Source organism: Rhipicephalus microplus, chromosome 2 (assembly GCF_043290135.1).
Source record: "Rhipicephalus microplus isolate Deutch F79 chromosome 2, USDA_Rmic, whole genome shotgun sequence".
Classification (NCBI taxonomy): Eukaryota; Metazoa; Arthropoda; class Arachnida; order Ixodida; family Ixodidae; genus Rhipicephalus; species Rhipicephalus microplus.
Window position 1 is genome coordinate 266,344,143 of NC_134701.1, and position 19,733 is coordinate 266,363,875.

General features: G+C 49.6%; 2 protein-coding genes across 9 annotated transcripts in view; one reads left to right on the forward strand and one right to left on the reverse strand.

The window, feature by feature from the left end:
* LOC119170029 (uncharacterized) overlaps window positions 1-19,733 on the reverse strand; it is a 246,270-nt gene that overhangs the window by 170,110 nt on the left and 56,427 nt on the right. For 2 of the 8 annotated variants that reach the window (XM_075880966.1, XM_075880921.1), the window contains exon 1: window positions 357-489. The exons of 5 other annotated variants lie outside the window; for them this stretch is intronic. The gene's annotated coding sequence lies outside the window, so the exon portion shown is untranslated. Of the gene's footprint in view, window positions 1-356; window positions 490-19,733 lie in introns of those variants that run through there. One more of the 8 variants, XM_075880954.1, reaches the window with a different exon arrangement.
* On the forward strand, window positions 3,794-16,998 carry LOC119169240 (uncharacterized). Its single transcript, XM_075880909.1, has 6 exons — window positions 3,794-4,006; window positions 8,318-8,464; window positions 9,915-10,127; window positions 10,982-11,160; window positions 13,501-13,607; window positions 15,490-16,998. The coding sequence occupies exons 1-6, from the start codon at window positions 3,794-3,796 to the stop codon at window positions 15,699-15,701; spliced, it is 1,071 nt and encodes a 356-aa protein (XP_075737024.1). The 3' UTR covers window positions 15,702-16,998.

Sequence of the window (19,733 nt, forward strand, 5' to 3'; positions counted from 1 at the left end):
TTCTCTCCTCCGTCAATGCGTACACTGTAGCGTATAAATTGTATGTACGGACAACGTAGGTGAAAAGAAAGAGAAGGAGAGACGGAATCATACCACGAGGAATTTGCCGGCGAACGGAAAGAGCGGGCCCTCGAGATGAGGCTGTGGCGGCACAACTTGTTGAGGGAAGCGCGGCGGGAGACGGTTGCGCAACACGTGGTTTCGCGCAGTGCTCGTGGAGCGCCGGCGTTGCCGCCGCGAGCGACAACTGCGCGCGTCCTGCCCAGACTACAATCACCAAGCGACCTTGGCCGTGTGACTTTGCGGCGAGCTTGGGCCCAGCTAAAAAACGCCTGACGTGCTACTGCTCTACATACCTCGCATCACATGTCCCTCGCCGACGGGAGCTGTTTCAGTGTCGCCGATCGCGCATTAATCCGAGCTGAGAGCACATGGCTTCTCCCGTAGTTCGCAAGGGGTCCTCCCCTCGCCGTCGGTGATCAAACTGGCAGAGCACGGGCAGGGCAGTTGGCGACACGCGACGACGCAGCTGATGCTCGCAGGCAGCAGCGGCCGCCGCCAGGCGAAAGCACATGCATCCACCGCCGGCCTTCAAAAGCCTACACGCGCACGCGGCGCTTGGAGGAGCCGGCGGCGCGCGGGGAAACCCGGAAGTCGCGAAGCACTCGGCTGGTGATCTTGACGTCACCCGCGAGCACTTCCGGCAACGGAACTCTGCTTCGCTTTGGCGGCTCTCTCCGTCGCTCCCCGAGGCCACCGTCGGGGCGCTGCTGTAGCAGCAGCAGACGACGTTAAGGCCCCCGCTTGTCCTCTGCTCGCTTCCTTTTTAAGCGGCTCTGATGACCGGCAATGTGGCTCTCCAATTAGGAGGGAGCCCGGCTTCAATAACAGTCACTGGGTCCACCCTCCATGGTTAGCGGCGACGATGAGCTAGTCGCAAAGGGCCGCACATTTCGAGCAACACTCCCTCCTTCTCCTAAAATCAGTTGCACAACGCGCTCATCGCATCGACGGAGAGTCGAACGACGCGAAAAAAAAAAAAAAGAAAGTGGCCATGGGGAAAGAAGAAACGATGTTTCTCTTGCTCCCCGCACGGACGTCGCGTTTTCTCCCCTACTAGTCTCGTTCTGAGCACGCGCAACGTAGCGCGCTCGCTGATGCTGCTGCTGCTCTCGAGGCAGTGCGCGCGTCCTTGAGAAAGGCAATCCTTCTTCTCTAGAAGCTTCCCCCCCCCCCCCCTTTGCTTCTAAAAGCCGCGCGAGCATTTTTTCCGACCGTGAAGCTTGGGTGGTATCGCCGGCTCCGCGCAGCGAGCGAGCTTCCCCGCCAGGGCGTGTTTCAACCAATTCCAGACGGCGTGCATTTTTCGAGCGTCCCTCCTTTCTGACGGGTGTTTCTTTCCGTTAAGAAAAAAAAAAAAGCGGGTGTCAGTCTCAAGTGCATCAGGTCCAGCGTCAGGTGGACTCTCTTCGAGCCAAAGGTTAGAGGAACGAGATAGCTCACTCATACTGACAGTCCAGTCACAGCTGAGAGAGCGTTTCTGTTAGAGCTGCCCTCATTTACAGTGGCCTTCGCTCTTCGGAGAGGAGGAGGGAAGGCTCGCCGCTGTCCGCAGTTCACAAGTGGCCTTGGCCCTGGAAGCAACGCAACGACAGGGAGGCGGCGTGCCAGTCGAGCTCGCTAGGTCCGGCAGCTGAAGAGCGAACTTGAGTGCGAGGGTGACGTCACTCAGCGGAAGAGCTTATTTACATAGTGAAAGCGAGAAGACTGCGCGAGACGGCGGGAAAGGGGTGCTCTCGTCGTAATGAGATCCCTTGCGCGCCCAGACTGTTTATGGTACGCCTTTTCATTCGGAAATGCATGCTTCGACGCAGTAACACCTCCGCTCTAACTCGCTATACCCAGTGCGAAACAGCGCTTTCGTAACGCTCTGCTTCGTACCCTCTGCATGCATGGGAAGAAGTGCAAGCTGCAAGTACGGCGTTATCGTTCGACTGCACGGGCCTTCTGAAGAGGACGACGCGTTATCACGCCTCCAACAATGAGATAAACTAGACGGCGGCGCTATATTCGGACTTGGGACAATTCGCAAACGGCTCATATGTGGATATGCAGAGTCCCGACCCCTCACCCATTATCGGCCCTCAGTTTTTTTTTTTTTGTCTGTGTTTTTCTTGAGCCACCAACGATTACCCAAGCTGCCTTCAAAGCGATAAAGACGCTGTAGCGTCGCGAAGGCAGATGGCGTTAGAAATCGGTGATAATAGATTGCACAAGTTCAAGTCTGACTATGCTACGATGCTGCAGTGCATGCAGTAATAGCACTCAGCGGGATTAAGGACGACCTTAATACGGAGAGCATACAATCAGGATATAAGTTGAGAAAATATTATAATCTATCTATCTATCTATCTATCTATCTATCTATCTATCTATCTATCTATCTATCTATCTATCTATCTATCTATCTATCTATCTATCTGCCTCTCCGTCCGTCCGTACGTCCGTCTGTCTGTCTGTCTATCTGTCTGTCCGTCTGTCCGTCTGTCCGTCTGTCTGTCTGTCTGTCTGTCTGTGTCTATCTATCTATCTATCTATCTATCTATCTATCTATCTATCTATCTATCTATCTATCTACCCTATCTAGCTAGCTAGCTAGTTAGCTAGCAGCATGTCGTTGCTGCTGTTTTTTACCAAATGATATGTCAATAAAATCAATTTTGGGGGAAGGAAGCACATGCACATATCCACAAGCTGTAATTATAGTTGGCTTTTGGCGACCACCCACAGCATTTTTACACCGATGTATTTATACGAGTCAAAGTACAACCTTCAAGCTTCAACCACCTATCCAATAGTCGACCGCAAGAACTAGCGACAGCGCAACATAGTGCATAAAGAATGGCATATTCAGAGTGCAAAAAAATATATAGCTTAGTTGAGTCGAGGAGCGTTAATGGCTTATCATAACCACCACGAATACATGAAAAGACGATTAATAATTAATTCTTTAATTGTATATCGCACTGCTAGTCAAAGGCTGGTATGCATCGGCGCAAATTTGTCCTGAGTTATTAATTAGTGCACAACGCACTCGAAGAGAATGTCGAAATTAATCCTAAACGCTGGGTTACCGCAAACAGCCAAAGCAAAAAAGAAAAAAAAAAGCCTATACACAAAACAAAGATCAAAATATCGAAATAAAAGCAGAGAAACAGTTACATTATTGCAAAATAGTTAATGAATGAATACAAAAATTTTCGTTGGGACGATGTTTTTAGTAAAACGCCTGGAGTGTAGTAAGTATGTAGTAAAGGCTGGACATAGACCTCTCAATAAGCGCAAGGTGATTTTCATTTCAAGCTGATGACGACTTCAAGTTGGACGAAAATATCGAACATTATTATTTATGTATCATTTGATTGCATTCTCATTTTTTCTACTCATCGCTTCCCAGAGCCAATCAGTTGCTTTAGTATGTAAACACACTATCTTCAGTATACAAACATGAGCTTTGCAGATGAAATCATCTCTTTTTACTTCAACATCGCTTTTGGAAGTGTAAGGTGCTCCCAACACAAACAGCGTGTTATATCTCTTATGCACACAAATATTTTTTGTTTGCGCCAATAATGACCAGAATGTGAACACGGCGCCCCACCTGCAAGCACGGCTTACAAGCAAACGAAACCGAAACCGCGCGCTTCGGTTACGAAACTAGCGCCACAAACAAGCGGAAGCTTTCCGCCGTTCAAATACGAAGCGACGCCTCCTTCGGATTCAGTGCGCCAAAATGGCGGCGCCCAGCAGTGTCGACGACCGCGGTGTAGAATTGACGAAACAATTACGCGATCCTTACGCTGTTTTCTACGATGAGGACGTGCGTGCGCCTGTGCCGGATGTCCAGCCTCTCTCCAGTCTGGAGGAGTTCGCCGATAAGTACATGCGCGATAAAAAGGCGATGGTTGAAGCGGAGACGACGCCGCGAGTTCGGCGGGAAGTTCAGGTAAACAATCGGCAGGCGCCGTTTTGAAAATGTGCCTTGTTGCTGAAACGTGTCTTGCGAAACGGATCGTTTTCTTTCGCCTCGTACTTCGGCGTCTGACTGCAAGACGGAGTTCTCTTCGCTAGTTGAAGCGGTCGTGCATGCCTCAACCTTGCCGTAAGGGAGCGAACGACTGCGCGCGTAGTAACAGTGACCGTTTCAGAGTGTCATTGAATGCCTCGTGCAAGTACAGTTTAAGTGCCCACTACGCCATAATTATTCCTTCGGCGGATCGGCGAATGGCCAACCACGCGTCCCTAGGGTAACACGCGGAACTACGCAGCTGTTCACTTTGTTTATGCTTCTGAAGCTGTTGATTAAACATGTCTGAGCGCTTTGTAATGGGTGGACCCTAAAAAAAAAATTGTGTACGCGTTGCTCAATTCACATCTTTTGACGCCGGACGCGATCATATGCGCCTGGCACGTAATTCTTCTAAGCACGTTTTCCCAAAGCACTTTCAACAAGTACGGTGGCTCTAGGGTAGAACACCTGCTTTCCGCGCAGGTGGCCTGGGTTCAAGCCGCATTCGGACCCGGCAATTTTTATCATTTACTTTATTTGCATCTTTCTCGATTTTTCGGTCAGAGACACGACGATGTTTCGTTCACAACCGCCGACGCCGGAATTTCTGCAAAACGAGCTCTTTAACGCGAGAACAAACCAATCAACATATAGGAAGCCGCCCGACGAGCCTGACCCGATTTGAGCAAAATTGCACTATGCATCGATTGTGCCATATGTGACGTTGTGAAGGACGAACGTGGCTAATCTCTGACGACTTTAAAAGCAGCTGGTATTGTGCGCATCACGGGCTTTCCAGGCGCACATGACACCGCGACCGATACAGCATGGTTCGTGCGTGGTATGGTGCAGATTTATGCTGTCAACTTCGTGAGAAACTTTGCGATGTTTGTACAAACGGCCGCTGTTTGCTCGTATTTCTTATGAGAATGAGATAAGCTGCGCTTCATCGTACCGTCAAACCTGATGTAGCAGCCGACCATAGTTGCCCAATGTGTCACTACGGATGTGTAGAATATGATTGCATAGTATAGTGTATATAGCATGTGCTAAGCAGCTTCTAGTATAGAATAATGTGGGTGAAAGGGTAAGTGGGGATTAGGGAAAGGAGATATAGACAGATAAAGAAAAATGAAATAAACAAGAAAGACGAAGATGTAGAAAGAGATAAGCTAAGAAAGAAACATCAAATAAAGAAGATGATAATAGAGAAATAACTCAATCTGCGTTCGCCAGGTGGTGGAGCCTGCCCGCCAACTCCGCTGTTAACTCAGATTGCACGGGCTTGGCACCGGCTTCAATTTTTTGTATGCGTGGCTTTACGTAGTGTAAAAAAACAAATATTATATGCGATATTATTTACGATTCATGGGCGCCGCCATTGCGGGCTATTGAGCGATCGTTTTGTCGGTTTTATGTGTCGTAATATGAAATGACCACGGTCATGGAACGTTGAATGTACCGGCCCGAGCGTGTTCGCGCGTGCCAGTTCAGCTTAGTACTGTTTGTTTATCTGGTACGTGCACAAAACTGCAGCGTAATCGGTCCAAGATGGCGGCGCTCTAGCGCGTCGGCAGAAATGGTGTGCTATTAGCGACTGACGGCGTTTCGTGCCCGAATGATCCTTCTTTAATTGAAGCTTCTCGGCGTGTCGCTCAAACTTTTTTTTTTCGTTTACTGTTTTCTATACAGCTTTATGTAACCTACTGCCCTTGTAGTTCTACAGACCAAAGCATGTCACAAACATGCTATTGCTGGCTTTCGTTTCTAGTCGTGAACTGTCCGCCACTTTCTTGAGAGAGACGAACAGTCGTATAAGGACAATAAGTGAGCTTCCCTGAAAGCGGTACTTACACTCTTTTTCAAAGTCGAGTTCACTCTGCCTTACAAATCTCTTGGCATGCAGAGACTGCTCTGTGCAAGTGTTCAGCTCAGCAAATGCTGATTTTTTTTTATTTTGGCATTAAAATCATTTTCCTATGGCGCACCTACCGACATCAACACTATAGCTTGACCTCAGCCTACAGTACTAATTGTGGCAACTTCACGCAGCTGTCTGGTTTCGAGTGATGACGTTGGGTATACCAACACTTCCAAAACGGCCGCTTGTGCGTCATCAACGAAGTCACGTTGCGGAGCGGCCGTAATATCGTCATTGTGCGAGCGTGTGACAAAAAGCTCGTACCATATCGCGGCTTCAGGATACACGAAGAACCGAAACTATAGCTTTTAATAGCATGCGCCAATTACTTTTTTCTGAGTGCACTCGCGCTTAGCACTGTCTTTTCTGCGTCGTGACTGACAGCGTGGACGACGTCAGGCAAATTGGACGAGGAACGGGACGTTACTAGTATCGGTATGTACATGGCCAATTTTAAATGCACAAACATGGAACTACATATTGTTCTGTAATGATTCGCTTTTTATTTCCCATGTAAAAATGTGCCGCTTAGTTCGTAACGAGGAAGTTAATAGGAACCTGAATAGACGACTAACAAATTTATTTGGTTCTTGTGACGACGCAAATAATGTACGTCTGCTTAGATAACTAATCAGCGGTGAATTTGGACAGGACATAAAAAATGGGCACACTATATTCGGATTGGGCACACTATATTCACTTCGGATAAAACAGTAGCTTAATTGGGCTATTCGGTAATTCAATTTTCGCTGTGCAAACATGTCGCTGCTTCGTTTTCCTCGAAAATTACGTCTTTAATATGCACTGATAGGCGTGGCGGTAAGCCATGGTACTGATGAAGCGGCGCACAAACAAACGACCCCATAACGCACGCAAAACATGACACGAACACAAGCCGTGGCTTGCGTTTGCTCCATTTTAACGTGTGCGCGGTGCGATATCTTTGGCATCACCGGCCGATCTACTCGGAAGGTTATATCGTCCGTGTTCGCGAGTTCCATCGATATCCGCGTGCAGGAATATTTCAGTTGCATCTACTTCGTTTTAGTAAATTTCGAAGACGTGCATAATGGGATGAAGGATTACGTTCAATCTGAACACGCACGCAGCGGGGTCTGCGCAGGCGCCGTCGGGTCGACCGCGCGCCCGAGTCAGGCGTCCCGCCGAACCTCGCGAGGTCGCCGCTGGTCAGCGACCCCCGCCGCAGATGCATGCGGCGGTCGTGTCACCGCGACCGGTCGCGCGCTGTGCCGCTGGGTGGCAACCATGTGGCCGGCGTCGCTCTCCTGCGCTTGATCCGCGGCACCGTTTGTAAAGCCCCAGAAACCACTGATAGTATGAAGAATGCCAGAAAAGGCCTCTCAACGTATTACATCCGTGCGCTCAGGCCAGGAAGGGGTGTGCGGTCACCCCCTACTAACACCGCATCTTTGCACTGCGTTCTGATCGTAAAGGCCTCAGCGGGAGGTGCCATGCACGCGAGGTGGTTCGCGTGTGTGTGTGTACTTCTCGTCTTTCGTGCGTCATATCGGCGTCTCTCATAATCATATAGTGGTTTTGGGACGTTAAACCCCACAAATCAATCAATCGTGCGTCATAAATTGCGTCAACAGAAGGTGCGCGCACATGTGACAAGTGATATACTTGGAAAGTTATCGTCTGTGTTCGCAAATTACAGCATGTGAAGAACTTGTGGACGTGCGCTGATTGCTTTGGTATGGTAGCGTTAGTCTCTTTTTCTTTTCGTTTCCTTTTGTGTCGGTCCGTGTCTCAATTGAGCTCATTTGATCAGCAACTATACTTTTTAATGGATCCGCCCTAATGAACCCTGTTTCGGCATGAGATGGGAATAATAGTTAGTATTTGAAAGGTACTCTCAATAACTTTAATCGAATTTTCTTTAGTCAACAATATTTTGAGCTGATTTTTTTGTACTGATCAACTGTGTGATTAGCCGAAATGCAAGTGAGTGATATATAATTTCTAATTTCTTACGTCCCCAAATTCACGGTCCGACTAGCAAAGCTAACCGCAAAACACGTGGGATACACAACGAGACAACACGAAGCAACACTGAACACCCGCTTCTTGTTGTCGCTCTCCCTGTCCCGCGCGGTTTTGCGGTGACCTTTATTATTCGTGAAATAATAATAAAAAAACTGGCCCACATCCGCGTTCTTTCTGCCAAGCCACGATGCGATCACGAGAGACGTCGCAGTGGACGGCTCCGTAAATTTCGACCGCGGGCGGCCGCGATTTCGATCCCGCGATCCTTCGGGTCAGCAGAGCGAGTGTAAAACACAGTGCGCTGGCGGGGGAATACGCAGCAGCAAGAGGACGAGCCCAAACGCAGCGTCCGGCGTGGTCCGCGCACCGTGGCCAGTGTGGTGGAGCGCAGTGCGATGGGAGGCATGCACGCCAAGGGGCCCCTGAGCATCCTCTTCAGGGCGGTGCGCGACCGGCTGCGCGTCAAGGTAACCCTGTCGCCATTACTCATCCTTGCTCAGCGAAGAGTTGCATGGGCGCCGGCCTTTTCGTGCGTCTCGCTTTTTTTAGGGGCGAAGCTCCTTAGGGCGTGGGCTGTGCGTCCCCTGTATGTAGCCACCTCTCGTTTAATTCTTGCAGTGTTCACTAGATGGCGGTACCGTCCCCTGTATGTAGCCACCTCTCGTTTAGTTCTCGCAGTGTTCACTAGATAGCGGTACTTGTAGCTGATTATGAAAAGATGCAAGATGTTATAAACTAGACGACGGTACAGTTGTAGTTGATAAAAAGATGCGAGATGTTATAAAATAGAAATGATGTCGCATATGGCGCGTGTCATTGGTGGAAGGCAATCGTTCGATTTAGTGCGGTGACGTACGCTAGGGGAGCGTTGTAATAAAATCGAGTGGGCAAAATGTACGGATGATTCAGGGTTTACCAGGTTTACCTCCGGAGCTTCGCCCACTCATCATCATTCACTTCGTGGATATGGCGGCACTTTTTTTCTTTTTTTGCCACCGCTCGTCTTCTATTTCTCATCCCCTTCTGTGCGCTGCTGTCGAGGTGTCCCCCGCGGGGGACAGGCGGTGCTCGTTTCCTCGTCTTCCCACTTTTCCTTTTCTTTGCGCGCACTTGTGTGTGTTTGCGTGCTTGCGCAAGCGAAATCCTTGCATGCTGCATCAAACGTGAGAAATGACCAGTAATACTTTCTTCAGGTAAAAGGTGAAGGCTCCCCCGGATGGTGGCCATGGCCTGGGTCGGCTCGTTAACATTAACATTCGTTGACAGTCCATTAACATTAGCCCCTACCCGGGCGCGCGTGACCAGGTCCTTTTTGCTGACCAGGTCTGAGCAGTCGAGCAGGACAGCCTCACAGTCCTCTCGGGTTGGATGGAGTAAAGGGGGGGGGGGGGGGGGGGTCGGTGTTAAGTGACATGTCCACACCACGTGGAAGACGTCTGAGGACCCTTCTTCCCACAGTATGGGCACTTTCCTGAACACGCAGGGTCGAAGTGTTTCTGAACTGCTGCCGGGCACAGCATGATTTTCGTGTACGGGCACGCGGTGAAGTAGAACCACGCGATCCGACGTGTTTACGAAAGAACGGAGACACTGAACGTCCCTCTAAATATCTGCATTAGAGAAAAAAAAAAAGAACGATACGTTGTAAGCAAGTAACGAAAGTAAGCAAAGTTAGATAATAAGGAAATGAAGGTGAGACAACTCACAAGGTCCCTTGGATTCACGTGCGACTACCTGAATGCCATAGCCACCTTCTTTTCTAATTTTGTTCTAGTTTTTTTTTTCTCAGTCGATTCTTCTCGCTCTGTGTTTATACCCCCCTCAAAACTGAGCATTTGCTTCGAGGATCTTACAAGGGCCGTCGCATTCATGAGGTAACTGATAGCCAGCGAAGCTGCTGCTTGTTCTTCGGCGCAGGTCTGGACGCGGAGCCACACACGGGTGCGCAGCATCCTGACGGGGTTCGTGCACGCCTACGACCGGCACATCAACCTGGCCCTGGCCGACGTGGACGAGGTGCTGCTGCTGCCGCCGGCACCGTCTTTACCGACGGCGACGGCGGAAGCGCAGGAAAGGAAGGCGACGACAGAGACGGCGACCAGCGCGCCTGAAACATCGCTGCCGTCCCAGGTACGACTGGACCCGCGCACTTATTCGGTCTGCTACCTTGCGTCTTAAAGGGGAAAAAAATGCCGAGGGATTATGCAGCTGTGGCGCTAGTGTCGTCTTATCTCTGCCGTCCGTATCGCGCTATTGGTTTGATGGAAAAAACAAAGAACAAACGGGTGTGTTTGTTGCACCCGTCTGGTTAACCCAGAGTGGTTGCCGGCTGGGCTAGTTTCATGTAATAACAGCGTAACGCGAGGTAGAGTCTGACGATTAGATTCAACTTCACTCTGTATCATCGTCCCTTCCCTTATCGGTGGCACGAGCAGCGAGTGAGACTCATGTTTATATTTTAAGTAATACCAGTCGAGCGCATATTTCCGGTTTTCCGAATATTCAGAAAAAGTCTTGTAAAAGACAAAACCGGTGCGAAATTGATGGTTTAAGGTGAGTGATGTATTGATACATACGACATCAGAGCACAAGCTAGCTTAATGTTAGCGCCACTTAACTGTCTGGATAGATAATGAGAAACTAGTATGAAAGATTTCACTGAACGAGCAGACGCCTATCTCGCGAGTAGCTGGGATAGTTGCGGCACCTTGCGGAGCAGATCTCGACCAAGCGCTTCTTTCTACGTAGCCTCCGAGATCCGCTTCGGTGACGAGCGAAACAAAAGCTCCACGCGAGAAATACGCCAGGGCACACGAACGCCGACGTGCAAGAAACATTACCTGACACACAAGACAAAGATTAACGTCATACCCAGATTTTTTTATTGCCTTGTTATATGAGTCGGTAAATAACTCCTTGCCCATGTCTTCGCTGTCTTTACTACATGTTGTCGTGTTTGACCTACTGTTCTCGCGTTGTCACAGCCGGTGCCGCAGCAGCGAGTGGACGAGAAGAAAGAGGAGAGTGGAAAGGAGGAGATCACGTCAAGGGCCGTCGCTAGAGAGCCACTCGAGCTCCGACTTCCCGCGTGGGCGACCACTTCGGGCCTCACGAGGAGGATTCCCGAGGAGGATGAACACGCTTCTGGCTGCCCTACTCCATCGTAGGTACCCATTTAGGTTATTGGTACATGCTGTGCGATATTACGGACACAAAATCACACAATCTCCCGCTAAAGGAAATCATTTATAGATGCGAAGCAGCGGGCGCTAACGCTTACACTGGCGGCGGCGTTAACCCTGGCAGGAGAGATAATGACGCTGGCAGGAGAGATTGCGCAGGAGAGAAACCTGGGGAGGCGCAAAGCACTCGGTGATTGAGCGGTGTTTATTACTCAACATGCCAATCGCTGCTAATAGGTAATCATAGACGGGAGACTCCGATTGGTCACAGAGACCCGCAGTCTGCTTTTAGTTAACGCGCGCGCTGTGAATTTTTATTGTTCAACAACGCACAGAAGAAATCTTCCACTGGCACTACCTTGGAGATCGAAAATATACGGGGTGGCCAGTGAACAGTTGTGCAGCACGAGCAGCCGGCTTTTTAAAGACGATCTTGGGGGCCTTCTACGCCAAAATTTTGGTCTGTCTGTCTGTCCGTCCGTCCGTCGGTCCGTCCGTCTGTCTGTCTGTCTCTCTCTCTTTCGTTTTGTATGTATGTCTGTCTGTCTGTCTGTACATTTGTCTGCTTGTCCGCGCTAACGATATCCTAAACGGCCCCCAACGATACCTCAAACGGCCAACCCCATCCGCAGCGCCCACCAATATTGTTCAAGTTTCAGCGTTCATACTAGTGCGACTGTCAATTCAAAAGCAATTATTGCGCATATCTGAGGCAACATAACAACACGTCGATATTTTGTATGTGTGGCTTTATACTAGACAAGGCACACATGAGTAATGCTAAAGACCGTAGGGATTATCACGCTGCGCTGAAAATGCAACGCGATGCTCAAAAAGGCAAGCGTTTTCAACGCTTTGCAAAGACGACACGGTGGTGGCACCTGCCCGTCGCTTTGCGTTCTACACCTTATCGCCTCCGAGACAGGCGCGCATCTTTCTCCGTGGGCGCGCACGCCTTCCTTCGTTTTCGAAGATAACTGCCAGATGGCGCTCGTGTCTAACGTGACTCGATGCGCTCGTTCGCCTTCGCTGCACTGATCGAGACTCTCTGACGCAGCGCTTCCAGAATACAATTCACCGATTTTCTCGCGCAGAACATCAAATAAACGCGTTGTTCACTCTCTCCACACGCAAGACTATCGTCTTTCGACATTTGCAGTGAAGCATGCAGATACGAGACCAATTTTCAATCAAGAAACTAGCTAGCAGATGCCGTCTGCGTCAGCGTTGCGCAGTGAGAGGGGGAGCGTAGGATATGAAAGAGGGGTGCGGGTGTTGGGTGGACGCGCATGCGCAGTGGGGGTGTAAACGCCGCTGGGTCTATAGAGCAGATAGAGGGTGAGCGAGCAGACGCTGCCTGCATGCGTCGACAACGCCCTCTGTGAGTGAGATAGGGGGAAGCGTAGGAAAGGAGTGAAGGGAAGGGGCGCGCATGCACTGCATGGGCGGTCACGCCGCACACCGGATCGAGCTCGACCATAAGACGCTTCGCATCTAATAACTGGTTGTATATCACTAGACATCGCATATTTCATCATTCGCGCAACGTCTTGACCGATTGCTACAAGAGACGCCAGAGTGGCCTAGCTGCCGATTTCGACCATGATGACTATTAGCGAAATGGGTACTAACATATGCACAGTTAATTGGGTAAGTGTGCGTGTTTTTATGTTGAACGAATAAACAGCGCGAAAATACGAGGATTGATTGATTGATATGTGGGGTTTAACGTCCCAAAACCACTGATGATTATGAGAGACGCCGTAGTGGAGGGCTCCGGAAATTTCGACCACCTGGGGTTCTTTAACGTGCACCCAAATCTGAGTACACGGGCCTACAACATTTCCGCCTCCATCGGAAATGCAGCCGCCGCAGCCGGGATTCGAACCCGCGCCCTGCGGGTCAGCAGCCGGAAAATACGAGGAGCCTGCAAATGAACGACGGTGTCGTTCTTTCGCTCGTTTTCGTCCATTAGCGCTGTTCAAAACATACGTAAGATGAAACTAGCTTTTTTTTTTTCAGCAGCGAGGCTGTTTCAGCTAGCCGTAATGTGTCCGACCCTATCTCAACAGATATCGATGCGCCGTTGCTTAGCAACAGATCGCCTCGCACAGCTTATCATGTCGAGCTGCATGTGTGCCGTGGTCTTCCTGGCGCGCATGCAGCATGCTTATTTAACAGTAACTGCTAAATAGCTACTTATGTAACAGTAAGCAGTTATATGCTGTCAGGTGATTGCAACACCTGTGCGACAGAAGAGTGGAGTAGAGATGCTTGGGCCTCTGCGGCCCTCGTCTCAGACACTGGCTGTCTGGTTTCAGCGCAACGCCCAGCAGCGACTCGTCCGAACAGCGACCGAAGCAGCGGATCCCGCGCCGCAAGGCCCTCTGCATCCCCTTGCAACGACCAGACGTGCAGCCGGAGCCCGGTTAGTGCTACACGTTCTTGCCTCGCTATTCCCGTACTGCAGTTCAAACAGTGGTGGCTTGAACGCCGCGGGCGTCACAGTCACTGAGAGGATGGCCAAGCAACCACCTTAGATGCTTACCGCGCAGTTGAAGGGGCATTACGTAGAGCGAAACAGTGAATCGGTTTACATTGATAAATTATACCTGGAAATCACTAATGTCATTAACTTCACCACCATACGTTAATTAGTAGCGTAGGAAGTCAGTTTCATCAGTAAATTTGGCGCCGAAATCTGCGCGCGTGGCATTACTGATAAAGTTATTTTTCTTTAGGGGGTGGGGTAGGGGGCGGGGAGACAGTGGCCAACTAAATTTCCTGAAACTTGGTATAAAGTCTGTGTACCCCTCTGGGGACAATGTACCGCATTTTTGCTGATTACAAAGCACGTATAAGACCTAGTAGACGCCATCATATCTACTACGTCCCAGCGTTTGATGCGGGAATGTCGAGGTGGTGTCGCCACCTGCGTTTTCTTTTCGCGTTTTTTTTTCTCGCTTACCAAACGTCTAATTGCGGCAAGCGTGATGATTTTCTAATATTGAAAGAGTGATTTATCGATACAACTGTAACATTGATTGTGCTTTGGGTTTATGCCCGCTGGTCGTGGAATGTTACAATAAGAAAAAATCGTTTCTCTCTTTTGGTGTCACTTTAACTTCCGCATTAACCTATCACCCACGATCATGACCTCAACCGCTGCACGCTCTAGGGACGTTCGTCGCTGTGGGCATCTATGGCGTTGTATGTACTACACCATAGATGCCCGCATAGGTGGCGTCTTTTGTGTAGTATATACGCCTCACCTTGCACTGCAGCCAAATGCGTATTTACTCGAAAACAGGTCGAGCACGAATATAGGTCGACTACTCCCATAAAACTGTGCTCTGCAATTATTTAAAAAAAAATACATATTCTATAGTATACAGCTCGCGACTCGTCCGAGACGCGGGAAAAGGTGGAGTCACCTTTGTTTACAATATGCGGGCACAAAACCGATGACGTGTCAAATTCCCGCGCGTCAATTCCCATTGCCCATTCTAAGGTGGCGCGTATTTCGCGCAGTTAACTGTAGAGTGAGGCATTTTAGATCCGCATCTGTCGCTGACGCGTTCGGGGTGCGCGAGTCACGCATCCGAGGTGCTTCTATATTTGCCGGGCTCTCACGTGCGTTCCCTTTGTTGTTCTCGTGTTTGCCAGGTGTGTGCTTCCCGTGTTTACTCTCATTTAACGCCTCCAAGTATTGGCGACGTCAAAACCGCGTGTAGCGGTCGTGCTTCCGTGGAGGAGGAAGTTGTTCTCATTTGGAAGATCTCTCGACGGGAGACCATGGTTTGAATTTGCCGGCGCATGGTGCTACTGTGGCCAAGTAGCATTCCGAACGTTTTTTACTATTCTTCTTAATGCTGTTCTTTTTTTTTATTATTCTTGTGGTGTGCGCCGATTTGCTGGTATAGCGCTGCCGCAAATTTACTGCATCGTCACGACTCTCTGCGCGTCATATGCTCAGTATACGCCTTCGTTCCCGCCAAACGCTGCCGAATCAGCAGGTGTGCCATACCGAGCTCTGTCAAGTTCCGTCACGTTGTCTAATTTGACGTCTTGTCGGTTATAACTGACTACGCAAAACGATGTTGCGCGTCTTATCTTATTATAGCTCAAAAGGCCAACGTGGCACTGACATGACCAGCAGCGGGGTTCCTGAATCAAAGAGTTTCGAAACTCCCCATACATATGTCCCATGTGTCAAAATCCGAACTAGCAATCGGACGAAACGGCGGTGGTGATTAATTATTATTATTATTATTATTATTATTATTATTATTATTATTATTATTACGCAGGTCAAGGGGAACCCTCTGATCCACCGAGCGACCCAAGGCCGTTACCGCCGGAGGAGCGGACGGCGGTCGTGGCGCAGGCGAAGCGGCCAGCGAGGACCGGTCGGGTACGACGTCGCGCCGCGGCCCCGACCCTGGCACCCCGGTCGCGGCACGTGAACCAGCTGTTCGTGCGAGGCGAAAACGTCGTCTCCGTCGCCCTTATGCCCGTCTGACCGCGAGAAACGCCATCTCTCGACTCCGCGCCGAAAGCTCTTCTGGTTCAAACAAGACCGTCTGAACGACGTGCCATACACGCGACCCGGGCCATGTTACGAAACTCGCACGCGTCAAGTCAACGCGCAGGACTTATTGACGTCAGTGACGCAAAAATATATATATATAAGACTAGTCAGCGAGTTTCAGCGCCACCCCACAGATTGTAGCTCGCCAGAACGACGAAACCAGGTCTTTCGTTTATCTCGCCTGGATTGCCCGTGAAATGCGAAGAGATGTCGAGAATCTTGTTGAGTCGGGCTGGATGGTACGTTGCGGCGCGTATGCGAAGGAAACGGCACGAGGAAACCTAGAGATCCAGTCAAGAATAGACGTTGTTATGAGAGCACGGTCGATAATACGTGCAGGGGATAAGAAAGTTTCAAGCCATATCAAAGCCACGCACTGGCGCAGCCAGGCTTGGCGGAGACTGACGTGGACTTATTATTTAAAGCTTGGTTGAGTCTGCTCTGTGTTAACCTATAGTTTCACTATAATTCCTTTGTCTGTTTGATTTACGCCACACACAAAAATATCTGGAGCAGGATGTCAGCTACACATGTCCAAACACGTAAACGATTCCGTGCCCCTCCCCCAGCCCACTCGTCCTGCTGCCTTTCCAGAAAGTTTGGGAAACGTGGCCACCTACACACCAGGGCACGCTGCGTTACGTAAGCCGGCGTGACCAAAGGCAGCGTCGTTTTATAATTGTCGAGGATGCAGCCTATAGGGAGCGGCTGCGTTGCCAACACCACCACTACCGGAGCAACAAACGACCGTCCCGTTATTTTTTTTTTCGTGTGACACCCGCGCCCGCGAACACCCTTCGTAGACCGCATCGTGCTCTCTCTCTCTCACGCACACTTTGGGTGGCCCGTAAAGTCACTGCGACTTTAGTGGCCCGCAGCGCAGGGCGCCCGCTGTGAGAGCTTCGGTCACCACCATTCGCCTCCCTGTGGTGTGGCCGACCGTGAGACACAAGACTGGCCGGGTGTACCCCAGAGGCTGTCTCGGTCCTTTTGAATTCCGCGCTCTTCGAGATCTTGACTGTGGTACGTCAACGCGGCCTTCAATTTTGTTACCCTAAATAAAGTGGTTGCTGTGTATGTGCGCCCAATACTGCAGAGAACGCAGAGGCCGTTCAGGGCGTCTGCGAATGCCTTTTATATTATTTTATTATTATTTTTTGCAAAGGTGCTAATATAGCCAACTCGGACGCATCCGTGTCAATAATAAATAAACGAAAATGAAATTTCATTCGTATCTTTGCCCAAAATATCACTTAACTTTGACAGTTTCGAAGTATACGCCTTTTTTATATAGCATGTGTGGGTCATTTTGCAGGGGATTTGACGTCAGGTTTTTAAAAACCGCATCGATACTGATCTCCACAATGACTTAATTGAGACGCCGATCCCGAAATGTGCCCCGCCGCGGTGGTCAAGTGGCTGACCCGCAGGTCGCGGGATCGAATCCCGGCTGCGGCGGCTGCATTTCCGATGGAGGCGGAAATGTAGGCCCGTGTGCTCAGATTCGGGTGCACGTTACAAAACCCCATGGGTGGTCGAAATTTCCGGAGCCCTCCACTACGGCGTCTCTCATAATTATGTGGTGGTTTTGGGACGTTAAACCCCGCATATCTATCATCAATCCCGAAATGTAAAGTTTTCCTTCCACTGCCGTGTTTCAACTCATAGTGACGTCATGCACGGATAGCCTCACGAAAAAAAAAAAATTAATGCATGGGGTCTGTTTCGTCACTGTAGCTTACCCGAACAAGGCTACATTAATCGCGATATGCGAGCAAGTACTTCGAGTACTACATTTATCAAAGTGACAAAACTTTATTTCGAATGGAGTCGCGGGTTAAAGGACGGCGCGCCGCGTGTTTTGACACCTCTGGTGTGTAGTAAGTATAAATAGAAGACGGAAAGAGAAGTGGGGTTGATGGGGCGAGTATGGGTAAACTGTAGCACAGTCTTGTATAGAGCAAGGTGTAGGAAAGGGAACTCAGTTGCAAAAAGACCCTGTACAGGCGTCATGTCGAACAATGAATCGCGTCTGCCTCTGTAATCATATGCCGTGAGTGAGGAGTAAAGTAACCAGTTATCACACAATGACGTTTTATGGTGTCATAAGATGCTGAGTGCTCAGCCACAGTTCTTCATTGTCATCAGACACATTCAGCATCAACAAAGCGCACATGATACCTTACAGATGTGTTGCTGGTACCGCGCTTATCCCAATAAAGTCAAATAACGGCCAAAACTTCAAACGCAGTTAGCTTTGCGAAGCCGCGCTGCATTAAATGCAGTATCGTACTCGCTGGTGATTTTTTTTTTACTTACCTAATATCCGTTTCTGAATCCCAGTCCTGTAAAACGCGCGTCTTGAATGACCAAAAGAGCAAGGTTGACTATATAGCGAGTGTATGGCGCGAGTGCATATACGATCACACATTTCCGGATATCGAAAGAAGAGCGGTAATGGCGGGGACCAGTTGTCTTTACGTGGGCTTGGGTTGATGTCGCTGTAACGTATTTGGATGTATAGCGGACATACCACAACGCACAGAGCTTGTGGTATAGTCCACTCCATACAACTATACATGTTCCAGCGAGACTACCCAATAACATCGAAATTAAAATTCTAGATTGGAGGTATAATAAAACTCTTCCGCGGTCAAAACATACTGCGTATGTTTTTTTATGCTGTCACAATAGTGAATACGTGAGTGATTAACACGGTTGCCATCTAACTCGCGCACACTAATTGTTGACCGCGTGGCGCGCTTACCACAAAGGGTGACGAACGAGACAGCGCGACGAAATCGGACGTCGTATGTGAAATAGCGCGTTTTCCGCCAAATGTTATATACTTTCTAAATAAGTCACTGTAGCGTACACAACTATCGCTGACAGGGTTTGAGGCTGGCGGAGCGCAGAACGGTCTGCGTGATTTCCACATCCAAGTGTCAACTAAATTAAAGCACACAGGAAACGAACAGAGAGAGAGACAACCATTTTTTTTTTCTATTCCTATAAGCGGCATGTGCTTTCGTTTCACCGTGCGTCCTTCTCATCTGACGGTCAGCATGTGGGGGGCGAGGTGGTTAAGTTAATTACTTAGATAGAAAAACGCTTTCGGGGCATGATGACTTCAGGTGACCGTGTAATATAATTTTATTCGTATATCTTTTGTTGGAGTCGGTGGAATGTCGTAATTAGCCCAGCCACACAGCAAATTCTCTCAAAATGTTTAGCTGTATAGTGGTATAGTGTAACGCGAATCTCTTCCGCATTCTGATAGGATGTTTATCGCTTTTTGTAGTTGCAATCTTTTTTTGTAGTAGTAGTGAGCGCTGTAGGCGACAAAGGAATTTGTTTTTACTTATCCGCGGTAATAAGGTTTGCGGTAACGTGCGTGTTTGTGGAAACACGTTACCGCGAACCTTATAAGTGAATAAGTGACCATTTTCCGACGCGCCTTCATGATAAGTGGTAAAGCTCGTCAGGAAGGCGCGTCGCGCTGCTTGTCTCAAGGACGCGGGTTCGGTCCCGGAAGCGGCGGACGAGTCGACGAACGCGGAATGATATAGAAGCCCCTGTATACATAGCACCGTGTCACCGTGCACACAGTCGAAATCTTCCGCAGCCCGTCATTACCGTTGGGCGTCCCTCGTGTGTTAATGTTGGTGAGGCACGTAAAAACCCCGGATATATTTAGTTGCGAAACACTTTAAAGGCCCGACCACACGCACCCGCTGAAGCGCGTTGCCGCGTCGCTTCTTGACACGGCGCCACGCCCTCTCCCTGTGGAGAGAGAGGGCGCGGCGCCGCGCCAAAAAGCGACGCGCTGCGACAGGTACTTGTGGTCAGGCCTTTAGGGCTAGGTTTGCCTGTCCTCACGGTACATGTGTCATGCAGTCGCGGTGCATCATCAACACGGCAATGCGCGCTATCTATCTATCTGTCTATCTATCTGTCTATCTA

Excerpts from the sequence above, each read along its gene's own strand:
- LOC119169240 (XM_075880909.1), top strand. The coding sequence starts at position 3,794 with ATGGCGGCGCCCAGCAGTGTCGACGACCGCGGTGTAGAATTGACGAAA. Across the intron at positions 10,128-10,981 it reads AAACATCGCTGCCGTCCCAG|CCGGTGCCGCAGCAGCGAGT; the intron begins GTACGACTGGAC and ends GCGTTGTCACAG. Across the intron at positions 13,608-15,489 it reads AGACGTGCAGCCGGAGCCCG|GTCAAGGGGAACCCTCTGAT; the intron begins GTTAGTGCTACA and ends ATTATTACGCAG.